The sequence below is a fragment of the Lipophrys pholis genome, assembly GCF_963383615.2.
Source record: "Lipophrys pholis genome assembly, chromosome: 8".
Taxonomy (NCBI): domain Eukaryota; kingdom Metazoa; phylum Chordata; class Actinopteri; order Blenniiformes; family Blenniidae; genus Lipophrys; species Lipophrys pholis.
The window spans coordinates 9,771,602-9,789,855 of NC_137630.1; the positions used below are offsets into that span (position 1 = coordinate 9,771,602).

Here is an 18,254-nt window from a genome sequence, read left to right on the forward strand (position 1 = left end):
TGAGCTCCGTCTTTTCTAATGACTTGATTGATCTGAGGGAGGCTAGCGTGCTGTTGTTTCTTCTTCTGTTTTTTTTCCTGCGTGTGTGCGCGCATGATTTCATTTAGCCGCTCTAACTCAAAAGACACATACTGATTCCCACCAGCTAATCCCCATCAAAGCAATTAGTGTCAATTATCTTAAGATGCAGCTGCGTGAGGTTGCCCCTCGCTCGCCAAAAAATCCCAAAGTAGGGTAAGTGGGGAAGAAACAAAAGAGTTGCGCTTCTCAAGAAGTTCTTGATTTATGATTTTCGCCGTGGTGCTGATTGGATTATGCCTCGCCGGTGCTGCGCGGCTCAGTGGATGCTCCTTTCTTAACGACGTTGAACCTGTCTGAATCACTCGAGATGAGTCTGAAGTGGAGCCGCTCAGGAGACATGTGGCGTTTGACGCAATCACACCTCAGGTCTTTGTTCTCCACTTTTTATTTTTCACATCCAACATAAAACTGTCCTGAGCTGTGATTGCTGTTAGCTTGATGAGCTTTATATGACCCAATAAATCCACATCTGTGACCGCATTACATTTGATTTACATATTCCAGCACTAACTGAAAATCATTACTCCCTGCACCACTTAAGGCATCATCTTGTGCTTAATGAAATTAGACAAAGCTACAGCGACATAAGGGACACATTGTTGTTTCTTTAAAACTAAAAGTTTCAGTTACTGAAACCCTTTCTGGGCATTATATATATATATATATATATATATATATATATATATATATTTTATTTATTTTTTTTTTCGTTATCATCATAGTGTGTTTCAGTTACTGCTGAGGATGTGGTTGGCAGTGATTAGGAAACTGCTTAGAGGCACAAGTGAGTGACGTGGAGAGCCTAAAACCTTTTTAGTTGCTGCAAAATGTCTGTAAACGTTACCCTTTGGTCGATCCTTTCAAAATGCTAATTGCTACAGTACCACATTGTGGAGAGTCTGTACTGGCTCATTTTCTTAGAGTTTAAAATGAGCTGAGACTTTGAAGGTTGATTTTTTTTTTATTAATTTTTTGTTCTTTTAAAAGTAAAAGCAAATGCACGATAAAATATGTTCTTAAAAACATGTCTTAAATGAGTTACCCGTCTACTGCTCATTATTGATCAATATCAGACCGTGATAAAAATCTCTCAGGCTGGAGTCATTTCAGGCTAATTGGTGACTCTATATTTGCCTTCTGATGGACTGGTGACATTCACAATCATCTGGGATCGACTCCAGCATCACTAACTTAAGTTGGAAGTGTTAGATGACAGATTGATGAATCCTTTATTCAATCTGCAGCTATGTCATGCTTTAGAACTTTGCACAGGGATAACACTTATATACACATAAATTGATTAAAAGAATTATGGATTTTATATACACATCAATGAATAAGTTATGCAATGGATAAATCAATATAGAGAAAGAAAATGTACAGCAAACGTCATATACTTTGCAGAATTGTCCTTGAATCCAGTTTATTATTTCTTATCTGCCATCAGTCTGACTGTGGCAGTAAGAAACTATCTGCTGTCTACTTTCTTCTTTCTCAGATTGTATATTGTGCATCAGTATGTTTTCTTGACGCTGACATGTGCACCAAACACTGCATGCCTTTTGACCATGAGTAAACTGTGTAAACCTATTTCTTCTGTATTCTGTAGTCAGTGTGAGAAACTCCAAGGTTAACTGGAAAGAGGCTTTTTTTTTTACTGTGAGAAACACGTTTCTATCAGACTAAATGTTGAAGGCAACCTACACAACTCCCACTGATGAGCATGGAGGTGGCAGTATCATGCTGGTGGGACGCTTCTCTGCAGATGGCTCTTTGAAGCTTAAAAGGGTTGGCCATTGTTTGAACGCATTAAATCCTTGTGCATCAGAACTACGATGCATCTATTTTCCAGGTACAGAATAAAAGAATGTCAAGATGTTTGTGAGTCATACGGAAAATGATCGACACAACAGAGTGCGACTGTGACCACAGGTTCATTCACTAAAAACAACTTAAAGGGGACGTATTATTGAAACTCTAAATGATGTGGCGTGGAGGTCATGATGACTGGGATGAATATTCTAAAGGGAACAAGACTCACCCTTCTCGCACACAGACCCTCCTCGACCTGCCGGACACTTGCAGCTGAAGTCGTTGCCGTCATCCTCACAGGTGCCCCCATGGAGGCAGGGGTGGGAGTCACAGGGCTTCTGCCCCTTGTGGTGCGGCTTGCCCCTGGCGTGGAAGCCGGTGGTGGCCGGGGGTGGCCTGGTGGTGGTGATGGGGGCTGCGGTGGTGGTGACTGGCACCGAGGTGGTGGTGGTGCGTCTGCCATTAAAGGGCCTGCGGGTGGTGCCGGGCGGGCGACGGGTGATGTAGGGAGTAGTTGTTGGAGGAGGCCTGGTGGTGGTGGTGGTGGTAATCGGAGCGGCCGTAGTGACGGACGCCGCGGTGGTGGTGGTGGTGGTGGTGGTGAAGATGGGGAAGGACAGACCTGTCAACGAAAGTCGGGCGGAACCATAGAAATGGGAAAGGAGAGACATTAAAGTGTGTCGAGTCTGCTGCCCTGAGATTTCCCCTTCAAGACCCCGAAAACCTTTGATAAGTCACCTCATGAATAACTTAAAAACCCCTTTCATTTGATTAATCCTTACAACAGTCCTGTTAAGTCTACATTGTATTACCATAATTGGTGAAGCGAATATTTTCGTCCTCCGGCTTCTTCACGGAGATGCTGGTGTCCCTGGAGGCCTTTAGCTGTTTCAGCAGGGCTCCTATGATGTCTTCCACACTGTATCTTGTATCTACAATAAACAAGAGGTACAACCACTCAGGACACGGCCTCCGAGGAGCACTTGTGAGCAAATACAGGACTTCTTTAATGGTACTATGGATATATCAGACAGACAGTTGGAGGGTCTCGGCAGACCACTTGTCCTCCAACCGTCGCCTGTCCAACTCTTTCCGGATGAATCGCTCTCATAACCTGCACCACAGATGTTTGCTTTACTGGCCATGGAGGAGCAGCATATAACAGCCCCATGTGCAGGGTATGAAGGATGCTAAACGATGCTCATAAAAAATATAAAACTGAAAAAAAAAAAGGAAAGAAACATAAAGGAGGGATAAGAAGGATAAAAGCACTAGTTGCTGCATGTTGACCATGTGACTCTGAACTCAATTCACAAGTCTTAATAACAAAGAAATCTGCAGTTTATAAGAAGAGAAACTGATGAGAAAATGCAACATAAACACATCTCAGAAAAACAGATCCTCAGGGTGTTTAACATTCGCGTTACCTGGATTTTACCTCACGTTGATTTTGCCTTTAACTGCACGGTAAACAATAGGTTCAAGCAGAGTATCTGACAGGCTCAGTCACGCAGTTCACTGAGGAATATCAGACGCTTCTCTTGACATTTACCAAGAAGCTGAATACTGAGCAAGCAAATCATCTGTTACCTTTTAAATATTGAAAAAGCTTTAAAGGTACTGAAAGAAATCCAAAACAAAACATAAGTCTTTTTTTTTTTAGCTTTACTCACACATTCAGCACTTCGGGCAATCATATACCGTCTTCTAAATGTGCTCATTTGAAGGAGGCTTTAAAACGCTTCAGATCACACACACTGGAGACAAACTCCACTTTTACTCCAGGTACAATACTTTCTGCTTTTGTTGCCAGATATTGTGTAAAAGATTTTGGCGAAAACTCCTGATGTGATATATTGAGAATTGTTTGCCTCACAGGAAGAGTATATAGTTTGAGTCTATGCTTGGAGGCTGCTCAGTGCAGTTTGTGAAGGTTTTCTTGAGGGTGTGTCATCATCTGTCTCGCTGACTTGTTCACTGCATAATAAATCTTCTATAGTGACCCGATGATTAAAGTTGTTATCACAGAATATTTAGAGTTTGATTGAAACAGCACAGCTGTGTGAATGCAAAGATAAACTGGTGAAATCTACCGAAACTCAATAAATATCAGTATATGAATCAATTAAAATATAACACATCAGATGATTAACATTTGCAGACAAAGTGATTAAACTTCAGGAGGAAAACAACCAGGGATAAATACTTTAAAGTACTCAAGAAGGTGTTTCATTTATCTGTAAGTTTTAATTTTTCTTCCGCCGTTTCACTTTTTCTCTTCACATTTTAAGAGTCTAGGCTTCCTCGTGCTTACATTCTTCAAACTGTGTCGTTACTTGTCTTAATCTCTATAGGTGATGATTTAATTTACCAACACAGACAGAGAAAGTCAAACATAGAGCTGTAAATGTAAAGTTTGTGATGAAGAGAAACCACCCCAGAAAAGCCTGAACACTGATTTAAACTCGGTGTGTAAATCTGGGAGCATGTGTGTCTTAAATCAGATTCCATACTTCTTTACCTCTTCCGTATTTCATTTATTGTATCATGTCCCAAAATAATACATTTTATCAATAATAATAGTTTCAGCCTTTTATTATTATTATTTTGAGACTTCAGGATGACAAACAACAGTTATAATGTTAAAGGTGCATGCCTACATTTATGTCTGCCACCGGCAACCTACTCTAATATTAAAAAGTAGAAATTATTACATATTTTTATACCTGGGTGCTTTTAAGAATCAGCACATCTTCACTTCTATTCAAGTCATTCACTTTGTACTCACTCGTCAGTAGTACGTACATTTAACACCTCTGGTAATGGGCCAAGTGAAGACATTACTTTTCATTCAAGATGAGTAAAAACATTTAACATTTTTTAATAAGGTGATATGGTGACTTATTCCGCATGAAAAGTAGGTCTTTCGTGGCCAATGGCTTTAATTTTCTCCAGTTTCTCTGTGAAGTCATCTTTAACATATTCAGTACATATCATCAATACACTTTCTGCTCACAGATATCTCACCTGGTCTGAAGTGGGCTTCCACAAAAGCCAGGATGGAGTTGCTGGGCGCCAGGTTGCGGACGCGGACACTCATAAAGTCTTTGTGCACCTCCGACTTCCTGAACAACTCATTGAGCTGAAAGAGAAGTGAGGGAGTGGGAGGAGAGGCCGGTCAGAGAGAGGAGATGATAAATGAGGCTGGTAATGAGCTTCACGCTATCACAGCAGCGAGTCCAATCCTGAAACACTGTACACTGTCTAATAGGACGAAAGACGGCCTGCCTCTCAAATTGGGGTGCAGAGAATAAGCCCAATGGGTGTGCGTGCACAAATTGACATTTAGCTGCTGCCGTGGCATTAATTATGGGAACAAGTTTCCAGGAGGAGCTAAGATAAATGTCGAGCAAACCCTGACATTCTGATTGGTTTCGCTTGCAATGGCCCCGCTGTGTGCATGTTGTAACAGCCTGAAGAGCTCCATAAGTAGGGTTGGACTGAAGTGTTCTCTCAGCCAGCGGCGATATTGCAGCATTTTCACCTAAGTTGCCTTTAGCCAAGTATTCGGGCCAGTATTTCACCCTTTGAAAGTAGGCCAGTTTTAGCAAGAAGTTTAGAAAGCCGTTGAGTGTTTCCCCGTGCCTTTTGTCCAATTAATTTACATTCACACACTCAGACAAAAAGGAAATCAAGAGCATCTTTCACATTTGATCACAATACATTACATTCAGTAAACACTGTTATCGACTTTTAAGTACATCTGATAGATTCAACCCGGGCAAGGTACTGCCTGGGAGACAACTACAAGTACAACTGCTGAGAGGTACACCATGGTCGATTGGACGAAGTTAGTGTGAGAGGGTAGCATAAAAGAGCCAAGTGAGATGAGGCAATCTGTTAGAACAGGGGTGTCGAACAAAAGGCCTGTGTGCAAAAACAGGCCCGCAAGAGCCTACTGGTCTACCAAACCACCAAGCAAATGTCAAACCAAATAAATTTCTTAAGAGTAGTGGACACGACACAACACGGAGACCAGAGCTGAGATATCGGTGATGCTGTCATGAAAGCCAGCTACCTGGTCGCTATCAAACTAGGCTCAAATTCATGCCGTCAGGGTGAGTTTGTAAAAACATCCATAATCCAACCACTACAGGAGAAGTTTTGGGCAAATTTCCCTGTATTGTGCACCAGAAGGTTTTATTGCAATTGGCTTTATGTTGAGCTTGTTTTTGGCAGTAATTGTTAGATTTTGTGAAAATATAGACATGTTCGTCATCTATAGTCGACAACACAACAAAGAAAAACCTTGAAATTTAAATGTATAGTTTATTATGGCACTATCTTACCAGTCCGACCCACTCAAGATGATATTGGGCTGCATGTGGAACCTGAACTAAAAGGTGATGGACACCACTGCCTTAGTGAGCTTGGTCTTGAGCTTCTCTTGAAGAATGAGAGAGAGACTTTGCTGATCAAACAGGTTTCGTAACTCAACCAACCACCAAGAATCCACACAAAAATGAAGAGTCCTTCCATGTTTATTGAGAAAACCTCAATGAGGGCAGGGCCACACACTAGAGGAAATCACAGCTCTCTTGTCCTTCCATTTTTTTTTTTTATCACCGGTACTAACATTTTCTGCCTTTTAAAAAATGGAAACATTCTTTATTCAAAACACACTGCATTCAAGTGTGTTCCATATGTGAAACAAATTGTAGAATTGGCTGAATTCAGCCTGTGGTTCATTTTTAATTGGCCTATAGAGACTTGCGAGGCTTGTTGATGTTGAAACGAACTGAGCAGGTGTAAACGTAGACCTGCTTCAGGAATATAAGGTAGGTTGTAGATTACTGCATTGAAGGGAAGCATAAGTGATTTTGGCAGGTTGAATGGCTCCTTCATCTGCAGGCGAGAGCCATAGGGAGGCAATTCTACTTTACCACAGCCCCCTTTGATTGGCTACTTGTGTTCCCTGAGAGCATCACCTTCTTCCAATCCCTCTCTCATGGATTTCACCAAAGCAAAGCATAGTAAATTACGCTTTTAAACAGAAAGTTATTATTTTGAGTGAGACATTCACATAGAACTCTTGTGGTCTGTTTTCACTGCGCTGTCAATCACGGCGCCGTGTGACACCAACGAGGTGAACACCAGAGCACTGACACCGATGATTCACTGCACTTTGTTATGCTCGAGAATTGAGTGAGTAAAAGATTATTTTCTCCATGTGGCTCTGATGTGGTGGGTTGAGGTGTGATAGCGAAAGAAGAAACATGAAATCCTCCAAAAGCTGGCTTCGGACTGGAAATCACTGTGGACAAACTTCAAACTTGACTTTGAACCCTCCCTCGATCTTTCTTCTTGCTCCTCTTCCTCTCACATGTCCTCATTCATCTCCTAATTACGCCAGGTGCCATGTCGTTAGTGATGCACACTGCAGCCTGGTTCTTTTAGTGGGCGCAACGCGCAAAGTTATACACACTTTTTGTGTACGTGTATGTGTGTGCTTGTGTATCCTTGCATGCACATACGTATGTGCTCAGTGTGTGTTCTGATAGATGAAGAGGGGGTGGTTGCTGTCAAGTGGCACACCAGGCTTCAGAGACACGGGCGCCGAGAGCTTTAACGAGCACACACACACACACACACACCCACACACACACACACACACACACACACACACACAAATCACTGTGAGGTAGCAGATTAAGTCCCAGTGGGGGCTGGTGACACTGATTCAACAGCTGGTACATGTGTCCTGTGTATAAACAGACACACACACACACACACACACACACACACACACACACACACACACACACACACTGAAGTTCCTTTTTCATCAGAGAAGCAAGCTCTGGCTTAACAACAGTCGTGTTTGTTCAAAGGTCTGAGCTCCACAGCGAAGGCGGACAGCAGAGAAATGCTACCCGGTTTGGAACCAACGGGGCCAAACTGTGATTTCTGCACGGGCTTCGGGGCCGCCTGGGCTTCGCTTCGCTAACCGGCAATCATGTCCATCCAAACTTATGCAAGTCGTATTCTGAGCGCAAACTTAATTTTTCAAATAGCTGGAAAATCTTAATTAATCTCACATGAGAAGCTGCTTTTGAATGCTGTGAAGTGTTTGGCAAGTAGCTGAAAAATGAGTCTGAGCAAGTCTGCAGAGAGCTGTTAGCTTGTTGATTTTCTTCATACTTGTCTTATTAAACATAAAGGCGGAGGCTTTCTGTAGTAGCCCAGTCAAAAATGTGATGAAAAATCCTAATTAGACAGCAGTGCGTGCAAAGGAAAATTATAATGTGGTTCATTTGAATCCTTATTTTAATGTTTATGTTTGTGGAAATGCAATTTATGTAATCCAAAAAGCTAAACTCATATTGAACTGTAATGATGGATGAAGAATCCCTTTATCTTCTGATGTATGTGGGTTAAAAAAGACATTCAATTACTGAACATATTCCTTTCTATGGACCACCCGATGCCACAGATTGCCAATATTCCCTCTTTATTAAAAATCAAATATCATTCAGGCGATGTCTTCTCCCTCTGATATGATGTATGTTCCTACCTGACTGCGGCCGGCAAATACATTTTTTATCATTGTTATTTTTCTATCAGATCTCTGACCGGAGAAATCACTCTGGCTCAGTGTGGCAGAATATTACTCAGCAGCTTCAGGGGTGTCAGTCTGTAAAACGTGCAGTGAAACCTGCCTGAAGGAGCTGAGAGAATTTGATTAGTCTAGCTCTCGCTGAAGACTTTTTACTGTGTCGCAATGCTTTGTGTGTTGTTTGAGAAGCTTTTCCACTCCTGACATGAAAATGTTTTTTGAAAAAAAAAAAAAAGAAATGCAGCAAGACTATCTACCTTTTCCAGTGGCTGCACAGTGGTAATTGTTGCTTGAGTCAGCTGCATTCAAGCAGAATCATAATTGAGGGTTGGGGTTTTTTTTCTTAGCAATTTGAAGCTAAAAACACAGCATGTGGCTTTTTTTCCCTCAATTCATTCAAATGGTGGTGAACAGCTGAGCAAGCAAGGCTGCTTATACATTTTGCGCAGCAGTGACATTCATTTAAAGTCACGTGACCTGATAATTTCATGCCGTGCGGGTACTCACATGGTGTAGGAGTGGCATATTGAACTGTGTACACTGTAGCGTCAGTGGCCACCTTTAGCACTATTGATGCAACTTAAATACTGGAATCACTCATTTTCCTTTCAGCTTTGTTTGATCTCACAGTGATTTTTTGGTGTTTTCTTGTCAGCAGCCACACACTGAGGTTAAAACCTAAACAAATAACAGCGAAGTCAAAGTCAAAATCAAGTAAAGACAATAAAACTTTTGATGATCTGAGTGAAATCTAGGATGTTTGGGCATTGGACTATGATTCATGCTGTGAATGCACTGACAGTGTTTTGTGTGCACATTGTCAAGTGTATTGTGGAGTGCAGTGAAAGCACCTGGAGCAGGGTCGTCACCCTTTTTGAATCTGAAGGCTACTTAAAGGCTCCTGGGTAATACGAAGGATGAATGCTTGTTATAAAATTCCTGAATAATTAGTGTTTCACATCCTTTTTCTATGCACTATTCTCACAACATGACCATCAGGCTCCTCACAAGGTCAAGGGGGGCTACCAGACGCCCACTGGCACAATGATGGCTACCCCTGAACTCCAACGTGTGGTCAAAACCACCAAGGTCAGAATTTCGAGCAAGCGGCCAGCGGCAGTTTTTCCTTCAATATACAAGTAGGTACATCAATATGTTAGTTCAACGTCAGTTCACTATTCAGGAGAAAGTGGAAAATACACTCGTGGTGTACATCACTGTTTTGCCGCAATAAACACCCATTAAAGGTGAGGGGGAAATAAATGGTATCTCTGCTACTTAAGAAATGTATCTGATATATTCAAGTATAAGTCGTGCCCAGTATAAATAGGAAGAATCAGTCACGCACAAATATTCACATTAGCAGTTCTGGCTCGGCCATTGGTTTAAATCCTGAAATGTCTATTATGTCCATTCCATACAAGTAGAACTCGCGAAAGAAATGTTCTTGTTGCTTTGTATCCTGTGTCAACGTAGACCGCATAATGCAGCACTTACCGCACTCTCAATGCTGCGGGCCGTCTCTCCAAACAGCTCGGACTTGGGGTCCTCCATCTCCGGCGTGTAGAAAATCTCCTGGCCCTCCACCTGGTCCAGATGCAGGAACCCGCTGAACCTCATGGTGGCTGCAAAGAAAGCAGGAAGGAAGATGTTCTATTGAAAAACAGTGAATGTAAAGCCTCCCTCTATCGCTCAGTTCCCGTTGCCTTCACACAGGCCAGATTTGGGTTAGTGATGGATTGTGTGTTTGTGTGCACCTGACAGGAGGAGGTTAGTGAGAGTGCTTTAAAAAGTGGAGCTGGAGTTTGGTCGTTCGAGGCTAACATGGTGGCGGTGGAGATAGTGGTGGTGGTGGTGGTGGTGGAAGAGGTGGAGGATGAGAGAAAAAGGAAGGGGACGGTGGAAGGATGGGCCAGTTTTACCAGACCGAGACTTGTCCCAAAAGCTGGCCAAGGCATGGAGGGCTGGGTAAAAACACAAGAAGTTAGACAGACAGACAGACAGACAGACACAGAAATACATGAAGAAAGAAATCAACACACACACTGAAGACAAAACAGCTCATAGCCTCCCTGAAAAGTGCCTTCTTCAGCAGAGCGACGACGTCAGTGAGCGACCTTGAGAGTGACGGCGTCGAGCATCTATCAACTCTCCGTATAGTTTCTTCGTATGGCTGCCAGGGAGGAGCGGGCTAGAAATAAAGTTCAAAGTCGGAGGGGCTTGTGTGTGTGCATGTGTATGTGCGTGTGTGTGTGTAGGTGACGAACAGAGGCGCTGATGCCGGGCTTCCACGCCGCTCGTAATCAGCAGAACAAATTGCCCAAATCAATCATGGCTGCCCCTGCCTGAGCAACGGCAGGGAGAATGGGAAGAGCACTTGTATGATTATCGTGAAAGATAGTCGTAATTGTCTCCTTAATGCTGCCGGACCAATGACTGACACAGCCTCGTTAAAACTGCATGAAGAGGAGAGCAGTCGCTACCGACGCACGGAGCGTCCCCCACCCACTCCTCTAATCTCGTCTTTACAGTACGTACACGGGCGCCGCACATCGATTCGGATGTGACAACGGCAATAAAACAGAGGTAAACGGGCGAGGTTTGGCCAGTGGGGAGGGAGCGCGGGGAAAGAAAAGAGAAGGCGACAGCTTGAAAGGGATCTGATTTTTAATCTGCAAAGAAGACAAACATCAGAGAGTGTGATTTTCCAGCCCACTGCCGCGACGGATGATAAAAGAGAAAGCGAGAGACAGACAGACAGACAGACAGACAGTGATAAAAGAAAGGATGGAGCTATTTGACTATCGGCTACTAGTGAACTGTAAAATGTAATGGATTTGTCAGACTTCCCCTGGCATATGGAAGAGTTTACAATATGTGGACCTCGGCGAGCCATTAACTTTCACAGGAGCACTTGCTGGCTATTACATGTGCCGCCATGTGAATATGATATTACCGCGTTTAAATGTAACGTTATAGAAAACTGGTAAGATTATCCTGCCAAATTATTTCACGGGCTGCAGGAGGAACAACAGCTTCCCACCTTGAGCCATTTAACATTTGTCTGCATGTATTAATCGGAACAAGGAATAATTATCCTGTTTTGTTTCTATGGTTGGTACAATCAGAAGACGGCCGATGCACGAGGGACCTTGTTTCATTTCACATCTAATGAGCGGGAGATGGGCCCGAGTCCTTCTCAGGGCCATGGAAAAAAGAAAAAAGATCCAGCGTATTGATCAGCCCATCGCGCTGCCTGCTTTTATTGGCAACACTTGAGCTGAATGAAGTATTGATCGCTGGTTTGTACCGACATTGTTAGTCCAGATAAATATTTACAGGCTTTGGCAGATTTGTTATAACAAGCCTCTTAAAGAGACAAACCAGCCCCTAGATTTCAGGGCCATGTCATCAAATTCTCATCTGTTTGGCTGTAAATTCAGCTGAAATAATAAATTGCAATATAGTTGGGGGTTGTGGAAGGCCAAAGGTGGCTGCATGTTTTCAGATCATGCTGCACACTGTGTGGCGGTAAAATCTCCAAGTTTATTGGAAAAGGCTTTGGGACCTTCAGCATGCCAGAAATGCAACTCCACGCACTAATTTGTGGTATCGGTCCTTTCAAGTCGTGACCCAGAGCTCTCCTGGGAGAAGCAGAGAATCCCTCCTTTCACAATCAGTCAGGAGTACCAGAACGAATAGAGAGCAGATCCCTACTGAGGGATGGAGACAGAGAGAAGAGAGGGGAGAGAGAAGCCCTTTATCTTTATGAACCGAGGGTGGCAGAAGGCACTGATTGGTACAACAGCGCTCCTCGGCCTCTGGTACTCGCTCGACTTTCGCTCCGCTCAACTCCAGAGAGAAATGAACTGATGCAAGACTGGATTGAGACTGGCTGGGTAGAGGGAGTGAAAGGAGTGAGATATAGTAGCTCCAGAGGGAGATACAGCACAGTGGCACAGGCTGACAAAGACACCAGTGTGTGTGTGAGTGGTGTGTCTGTGTGTGCGCGTGAATATAAAAGATAGGAGATTAGAAAGAAGTGGAGAAAGTGGACTGAAAAAGCAAGAACAGAGACTCCGCTGGTTATTTATCAAGCAAAGCACGGGGCCTCTGCAACACCATCAAACTAGACCTTGATCAAACATATTGAGAACTGAAGAAAAATATATTCACTGGCCTGTTATGACTAATATCAGAGAGAGAAGAGTTGGTGAATCCAGAAATGTGAAATATAAAGGTCATGTTTTCTGTTCATGTATTTTATTCCTTTCCTCGTTTATCATTTAAATTCACTGGCACCTGTCAATAAGATCATTTACATATGAGGAGAATGATTCATAAATTTTTTTCTAAAAAAACACACCACCTGTTCTGGTTGTTTAAGGCAGATGGCCCAATACCACTGCTTCAAAAGTAAACATTTGATATGGAAAAATATCCTGCTCATTCTAAACAAAGCCAGAAATGAAGGTGAAGCGATGTGATGATATCCTCAGGCTTCTAATCCATTGACAAAAATAGCTTGACGTATCCATAAACACCTGCCAATAAAACATGAAGCACGGTAAACAGAAAAGTGGAATTTATAGAAGATAACTCCATAGGAAGCGGAAATTGGTTTTCTGAGAAAAAAATAATATTCGAAAATGTCATCCTATAATCCGAAAAGCTGAACTTTCAACATTACTGAAGCTGGTGAGTGATTAGATTATTAAAGCACTGGAAATTAAACAAACATAAGCTTCTTTAAAATGAACATATTGGAGCAGTTTTCTGTACACTGATAAGAGCCAACGTGCCGGGATACATCTGTGACACCATAAGAGTATTGGGAGCACTGTTTTCTTGTTTTTCTTTTCCAAGAGCACATTATTAAGACGGGACTATGTCCCAATGCTCGTAGCTGAAGCGGTGTTTGTTATTTCACCTCTTTGTAAAGATTATTAACCACCTGTAGCATCAAACAGCAGTAGGATCTCCATACACAAGGTGCGACACAGCAACTATTTATCTATGAGGGATACAAGAGAGGGGAGAAAGATCGATCAGGATCTAAAGGGATATAAATTTATGTGTTTGTCTTTGCTTCAGACCTGTGATGCAATCCGAAATATATCAGTTTCACAGCAATAAGGCTCTAGTAAACTAAAACTTTTGTGGATCGTGTGTTAGCTGCTTTTCACTGCTTGCAACTTCAACAATAAGCTAAACTGAGCTAATAGGCGCCCGGTTCCAGCTTCACTTAATGCCTAGACAGGAAAGAGGTATCAAATCTCCATCGCTGGTAGGAAATATGTCTTGAGCAAGTTTCCCCATGTCAAAAACTCCAATGAAAGAAAGAGATGGCAGAGCAGGTAGTTACGGACAGCAGACAAAGACATGGGAGTCAACAAACTAGAAGATCTCAGAATGCAAGGGAGAAAAAGTGTTTCCCGATGGGGCAGATTGACTTACCGGGGCAGTTGACGCCCTCTGGAGTGCTGGACGACGTCTTGCCATCAGGACAGCAGCCGAACTCGCTGTTGTCACAGGACGACCTGTCCTCTGCTGTGGGCACTGTGGTGCTGGCCACTGTGGGACCTGGAGGTGATACACAGGGGCTCATAATAATTCATGAAGCAACAAAAAATTCATAAATTCCAGCCAGCTTATCTCGGAAACCCAAAAGGGAGCTATTTTGTATTTACATGGAGCAGTTAATGTTTCCAAGGTCAAGATCTACAGCTTTTATTGTTTTGTTTCTTCTCTGTTTGCTACTCCAGATGCTTGTGTTTTTTCAGTCTGCTGACCAGTGATTGGTCGCTAATCTGTCAGGAGAGATTATATAGCATTTTCATGGGAAATGATTTTACACCTGGAACTCATTTTGTCAGCAGAGAACACTTAATGGGCACTGTTGCCAGTCATGTCACACACAGAGCACTTTAAATGATAGGGGGGCCGCGTGTGTGTGTGTGTGTGTGTGTGTGAGTGGGTTCGATAACTGCTCACTGCTGATTGGCTGACAGTTACCTTCAAGGGTTCCCAGGAGAGAAAAAGAAAATACAGTCTGTGTTTGTGTTACTGTCACTGTATATCTAGACATCTTGGGACATAAAAGACATAAAAGTGGCCGGGCCTTCTCCATCTGAGGAATGAAAGTGCAACAGTGGCGAGCCTCCATGCTCTAATGATGGCGCTGGGTCGGGGCGGGAGGGGAGCGGCATCTTGGTTTGAAGCAGTGCGTTTTATGGTCGCACAGAGATTAGAAATAATCGTGGAGGCAAACAGCTCGCGGCTAAACAAGTCGTAAAGACGTCAGAGGCGAGGGACGTCCTGCTCAAGGACTCGCGGTCAAAGGATGCGAGAGAGGAGGAGGAGGAGGAGGAAGGGTCCCGAGATGAAAAGAGGGGAGAGGCTGGGCTTTATGGGGCATCTGCTGGTGTGTGGTCCGCCGATTTACAGATGCTCGGCTGAAGAGGAGACTGCTGGAGGGGGTAAAACAGGGCAGCACACAACAACAAAGGAGTTGCTACGTGACGCTGGTAGGAGCCATGGAAGCTGCCAAATATCCACACACATACACACACATACACACACAGACAGTGCAAATTTCAAAGGAGCATGGACTCAAATACAAATACACACCTTTGACCTACTAACATTTATGCACTGAGGCAGTGATATGTGCACTTTGAATTGGATATACTGAACGAAATCAGAAAAACGATTAAAGACACACACACAGACACAGTCACACTTTCTTATTTACCATTTCATTCTCCAGGTGTAACCCTGACCATCACAAGAAAAATGCTTAACCCAAAACCTAAATTCATATTTGTCCTGAAACCAAATCTGAAAGCATCATAAATGCCACAAAAAAAGTGGCACCATTTCCCTCCTGCGGCGAAGTCTTGTGAAGAGCTTGACTGGGACAAAACCGATCCTGTGACCATAACAGCAAATGTGCCAAGCTGCCGGTCCCCTGCCGCACGATCCTGCTGGTTCCCCGTATGACACTCTTTGGCCCGGGTGGCTCGGGGCAGCTGTGGCCCAGTTGGTAGAGTGGATCATCATCCAATTGGAAATCTGGTGGTTCAATCCTCTATTTTGCCCTGTCCATATGTGGAAGACCTCTTCAGCAAGAAACTAAGCTAGACCACCTTTCCATTGGTGTATGTGGATGTGACTTATTGTGTTCACCACATATGCAATAACAGCTATTTAATGGTCTAATGGTGAAATTGTTCTGACTTCATCAAAATGTCAAACAGTCAAACTGAGCCCACACAATAACTGATATCCAAATAGACAAATAAAAACCCACATATGTGACAAAATCTTTTACATAAAGAATAAAAGGACGTTACATAACCCCCCCAAAAAATCACAACTAACTGCCTTGTCACTAATCCTGATATAAAAACCAAGTATTAGTTAATTTTAAGCGTAAATCAACAAACAACACTTAAAAAGAGCTGAGGGTCAAATTGCTATTACGAGCTGGGAAGTCTCCAATCCAAAAGTCTAAAACTTTAGTTGCTGAATATCAGAATGTTGACATTCATACTTTCACATGTGTTATTAGTGTTGCACACAATATAAAGCATATTGAAGCTTCTGCACACATTCATTCAGACCCACACAGTCGCAGGACACTGGGCCTCTTTTGCAGAAACGCTACATGCTCCTCGCGTCACCGAGCACTCTGGTCATCCTCTGACAAGAGAATAAATCTAAAACTCAGGAAGAAGGAGGAAAAAGAGGAGGAGGAGCCGAGGAAGAGCACATTGGGGGCACACAGTTCCATCAATCCCATCCTGTTACTGCAAGCTGTCAGGCCGGATGGATGGATGGATGGAAGGCAACATCAGGAAAATAAAAAATAATAAAGAAAAGAGGTATGATTGAAAAGTCTCAGTCATCCCTTGTTGTCCGAGAGGAGGCCCGCTAACCGCAGCAGGCTGTTACAGTCAGGAGGGCATGTCGAGAAAGATTTGAGAGCGGTCGTGTGACAAGGTACGCTGCGTCCACACACACACACACTCATATCTCAGCCTCCCGGTTCACATCAGCCTGTCAAGTCAGGCTCCGCGGATCCCCAGATGCGGGCCAACAGTTTCATCTATCTGGCCTGCCCAGAGTGTATTTTACAGAGGCTTGGTTTGTTTTTTGCTAGCCGCTGAGAGCGAGCGCGCAGGTGGAATGGGAGGAAAGAAAGCATGGGTGATGCAGCAACAGTGAACCGTGCAAAAACATTCTTTGCTACCTGAAATAGAGATATACATCTTCCGAAAAATGTAAATGACACTAACAGTGTCTGTTTACAAAGAATTTCTCTTCCCTGCCTGCCTGCCTGCCTCTGACATTTGTCTTCTCAAAAGCAATTTGCATACAAATACATAAAGCCTGTGTCTATTTTTAATTTTCAATTAACAGATGATGACATGAATGTGTTATGATGTGAGCTAATTTGTCCAACCCCTTCTTAAGCCCATCCCCTCGTTCCCCTTCTGAGCTGTATGGATAATGAAGTGAAAGAGCAGGGATTTACCGACAGGCTCCTCTGCCCCACTGGCCTCCGTCGGGACGCCGCTGCCAGCTTCCTCTTCTCGCTCCTCCTCTTCTTCTTCTTCTTCTTCGGCCTGGTCGTCCCCGCTCGGCTCGCCGCTGCCCGAGCCCTCGAAAGAGGTGGTGGCGGCGGCGGAGGGGGCGGGGCGCCTGTGTGAAGAGGAGGAGGACGTGGCGCTGGTGGCGGTGGGTTGACGCGGGGTGTGGATGGAGTGGCGGTGGCTGTTGCGCACGTGGTTGTGGATGATGGTGGTTAAGGGGGTGGTGGCCGGGGGCTGCTCGTCTGGCTCCGTCTCGGATGTCCTCGGCGGCGGCATGGCAAACACCATGTTAGGATGCAAGGGGACGGTGGTGGTGGTGATGGCGGCGGCGCTGGCTGAGCTGGGGGTGGTGGCGGGGGGGTTGGGGGTGGGTCGGTCAGCCGGCTCGGTGATGGTTTCTGGTGGAGGGAAGGGGAGGAAGCAAGGAATGGATGAATGACTGAGCAAAGATGGAAATGTTTGATTTAGCTTCACCTGACTCCAGCACCTTGGAAATAAAAACATCATCTGCCAATAAAGCAGGAGAAAGTCACTTAGCGTTTATTACCCCCTCCTGCAGACAGTGACTTGCTTTTACCTCTGCATTCCTGAAATGATTATGGTCTTTGGTTATTATTTAACCCATCTCACTGATGCTCGACAATGCCATTATGAACTTACATTGAAACACACACAGACATAAACGGGCTGCCGTTTGTTAAAGCAACCTCAGATTAAAAACCCCGCAATGGATGAGATGTCAGCGATCTTTATTTCACCGATCTTCAAAGTGAATATGAAAAATGCAGCGCCTAGATGACATTCAGACTCCAATGCGCCACAGTACGTTCCGCCTGCAGATGAGTTATGTTTCCTCAACATGGTTAAACTACTCCAGTTGGTGTCGGTGCATTGTGTGTAGTGCGTTTGTGCTCGTACAGCACATATTTGTGTGCGAAGGAAGCGCGCTTGAGAGTTTGTGCGGCATGCTGTGCCAGTGCCTATGAATTATATATCCATATTCAAATGCTGCCCTCCAGTAGCAAAGCTTTAATCACCAACAGCCAGTGCCTCCGGTGATGAATGATTGATAGAAATGGGGCAAAAAAAGCCGGCTTTAACTCTGGCTTCAAAGGCGGCAGACTGCTGCTTGCAGAGAGCACGAGCAT

General features: G+C 43.9%; 1 protein-coding gene across 1 annotated transcript in view; it reads right to left on the reverse strand.

Annotated features, from left to right (window-relative positions):
• agrn (agrin) overlaps positions 1–18,254 on the reverse strand; it is a 315,332-nt gene that overhangs the window by 34,506 nt on the left and 262,572 nt on the right. Inside the window, exons 18-23 of the mRNA XM_080470074.1 lie at positions 17,049–17,504; positions 13,967–14,092; positions 10,007–10,134; positions 4,921–5,035; positions 2,706–2,825; positions 2,123–2,515 (exon numbers count right to left, since the gene is read on the reverse strand). Coding sequence (XP_080326200.1) covers positions 2,123–2,515; positions 2,706–2,825; positions 4,921–5,035; positions 10,007–10,134; positions 13,967–14,092; positions 17,049–17,504 — 1,338 coding nt within the window. The remainder of the gene's footprint in view (positions 1–2,122; positions 2,516–2,705; positions 2,826–4,920; positions 5,036–10,006; positions 10,135–13,966; positions 14,093–17,048; positions 17,505–18,254) is intronic.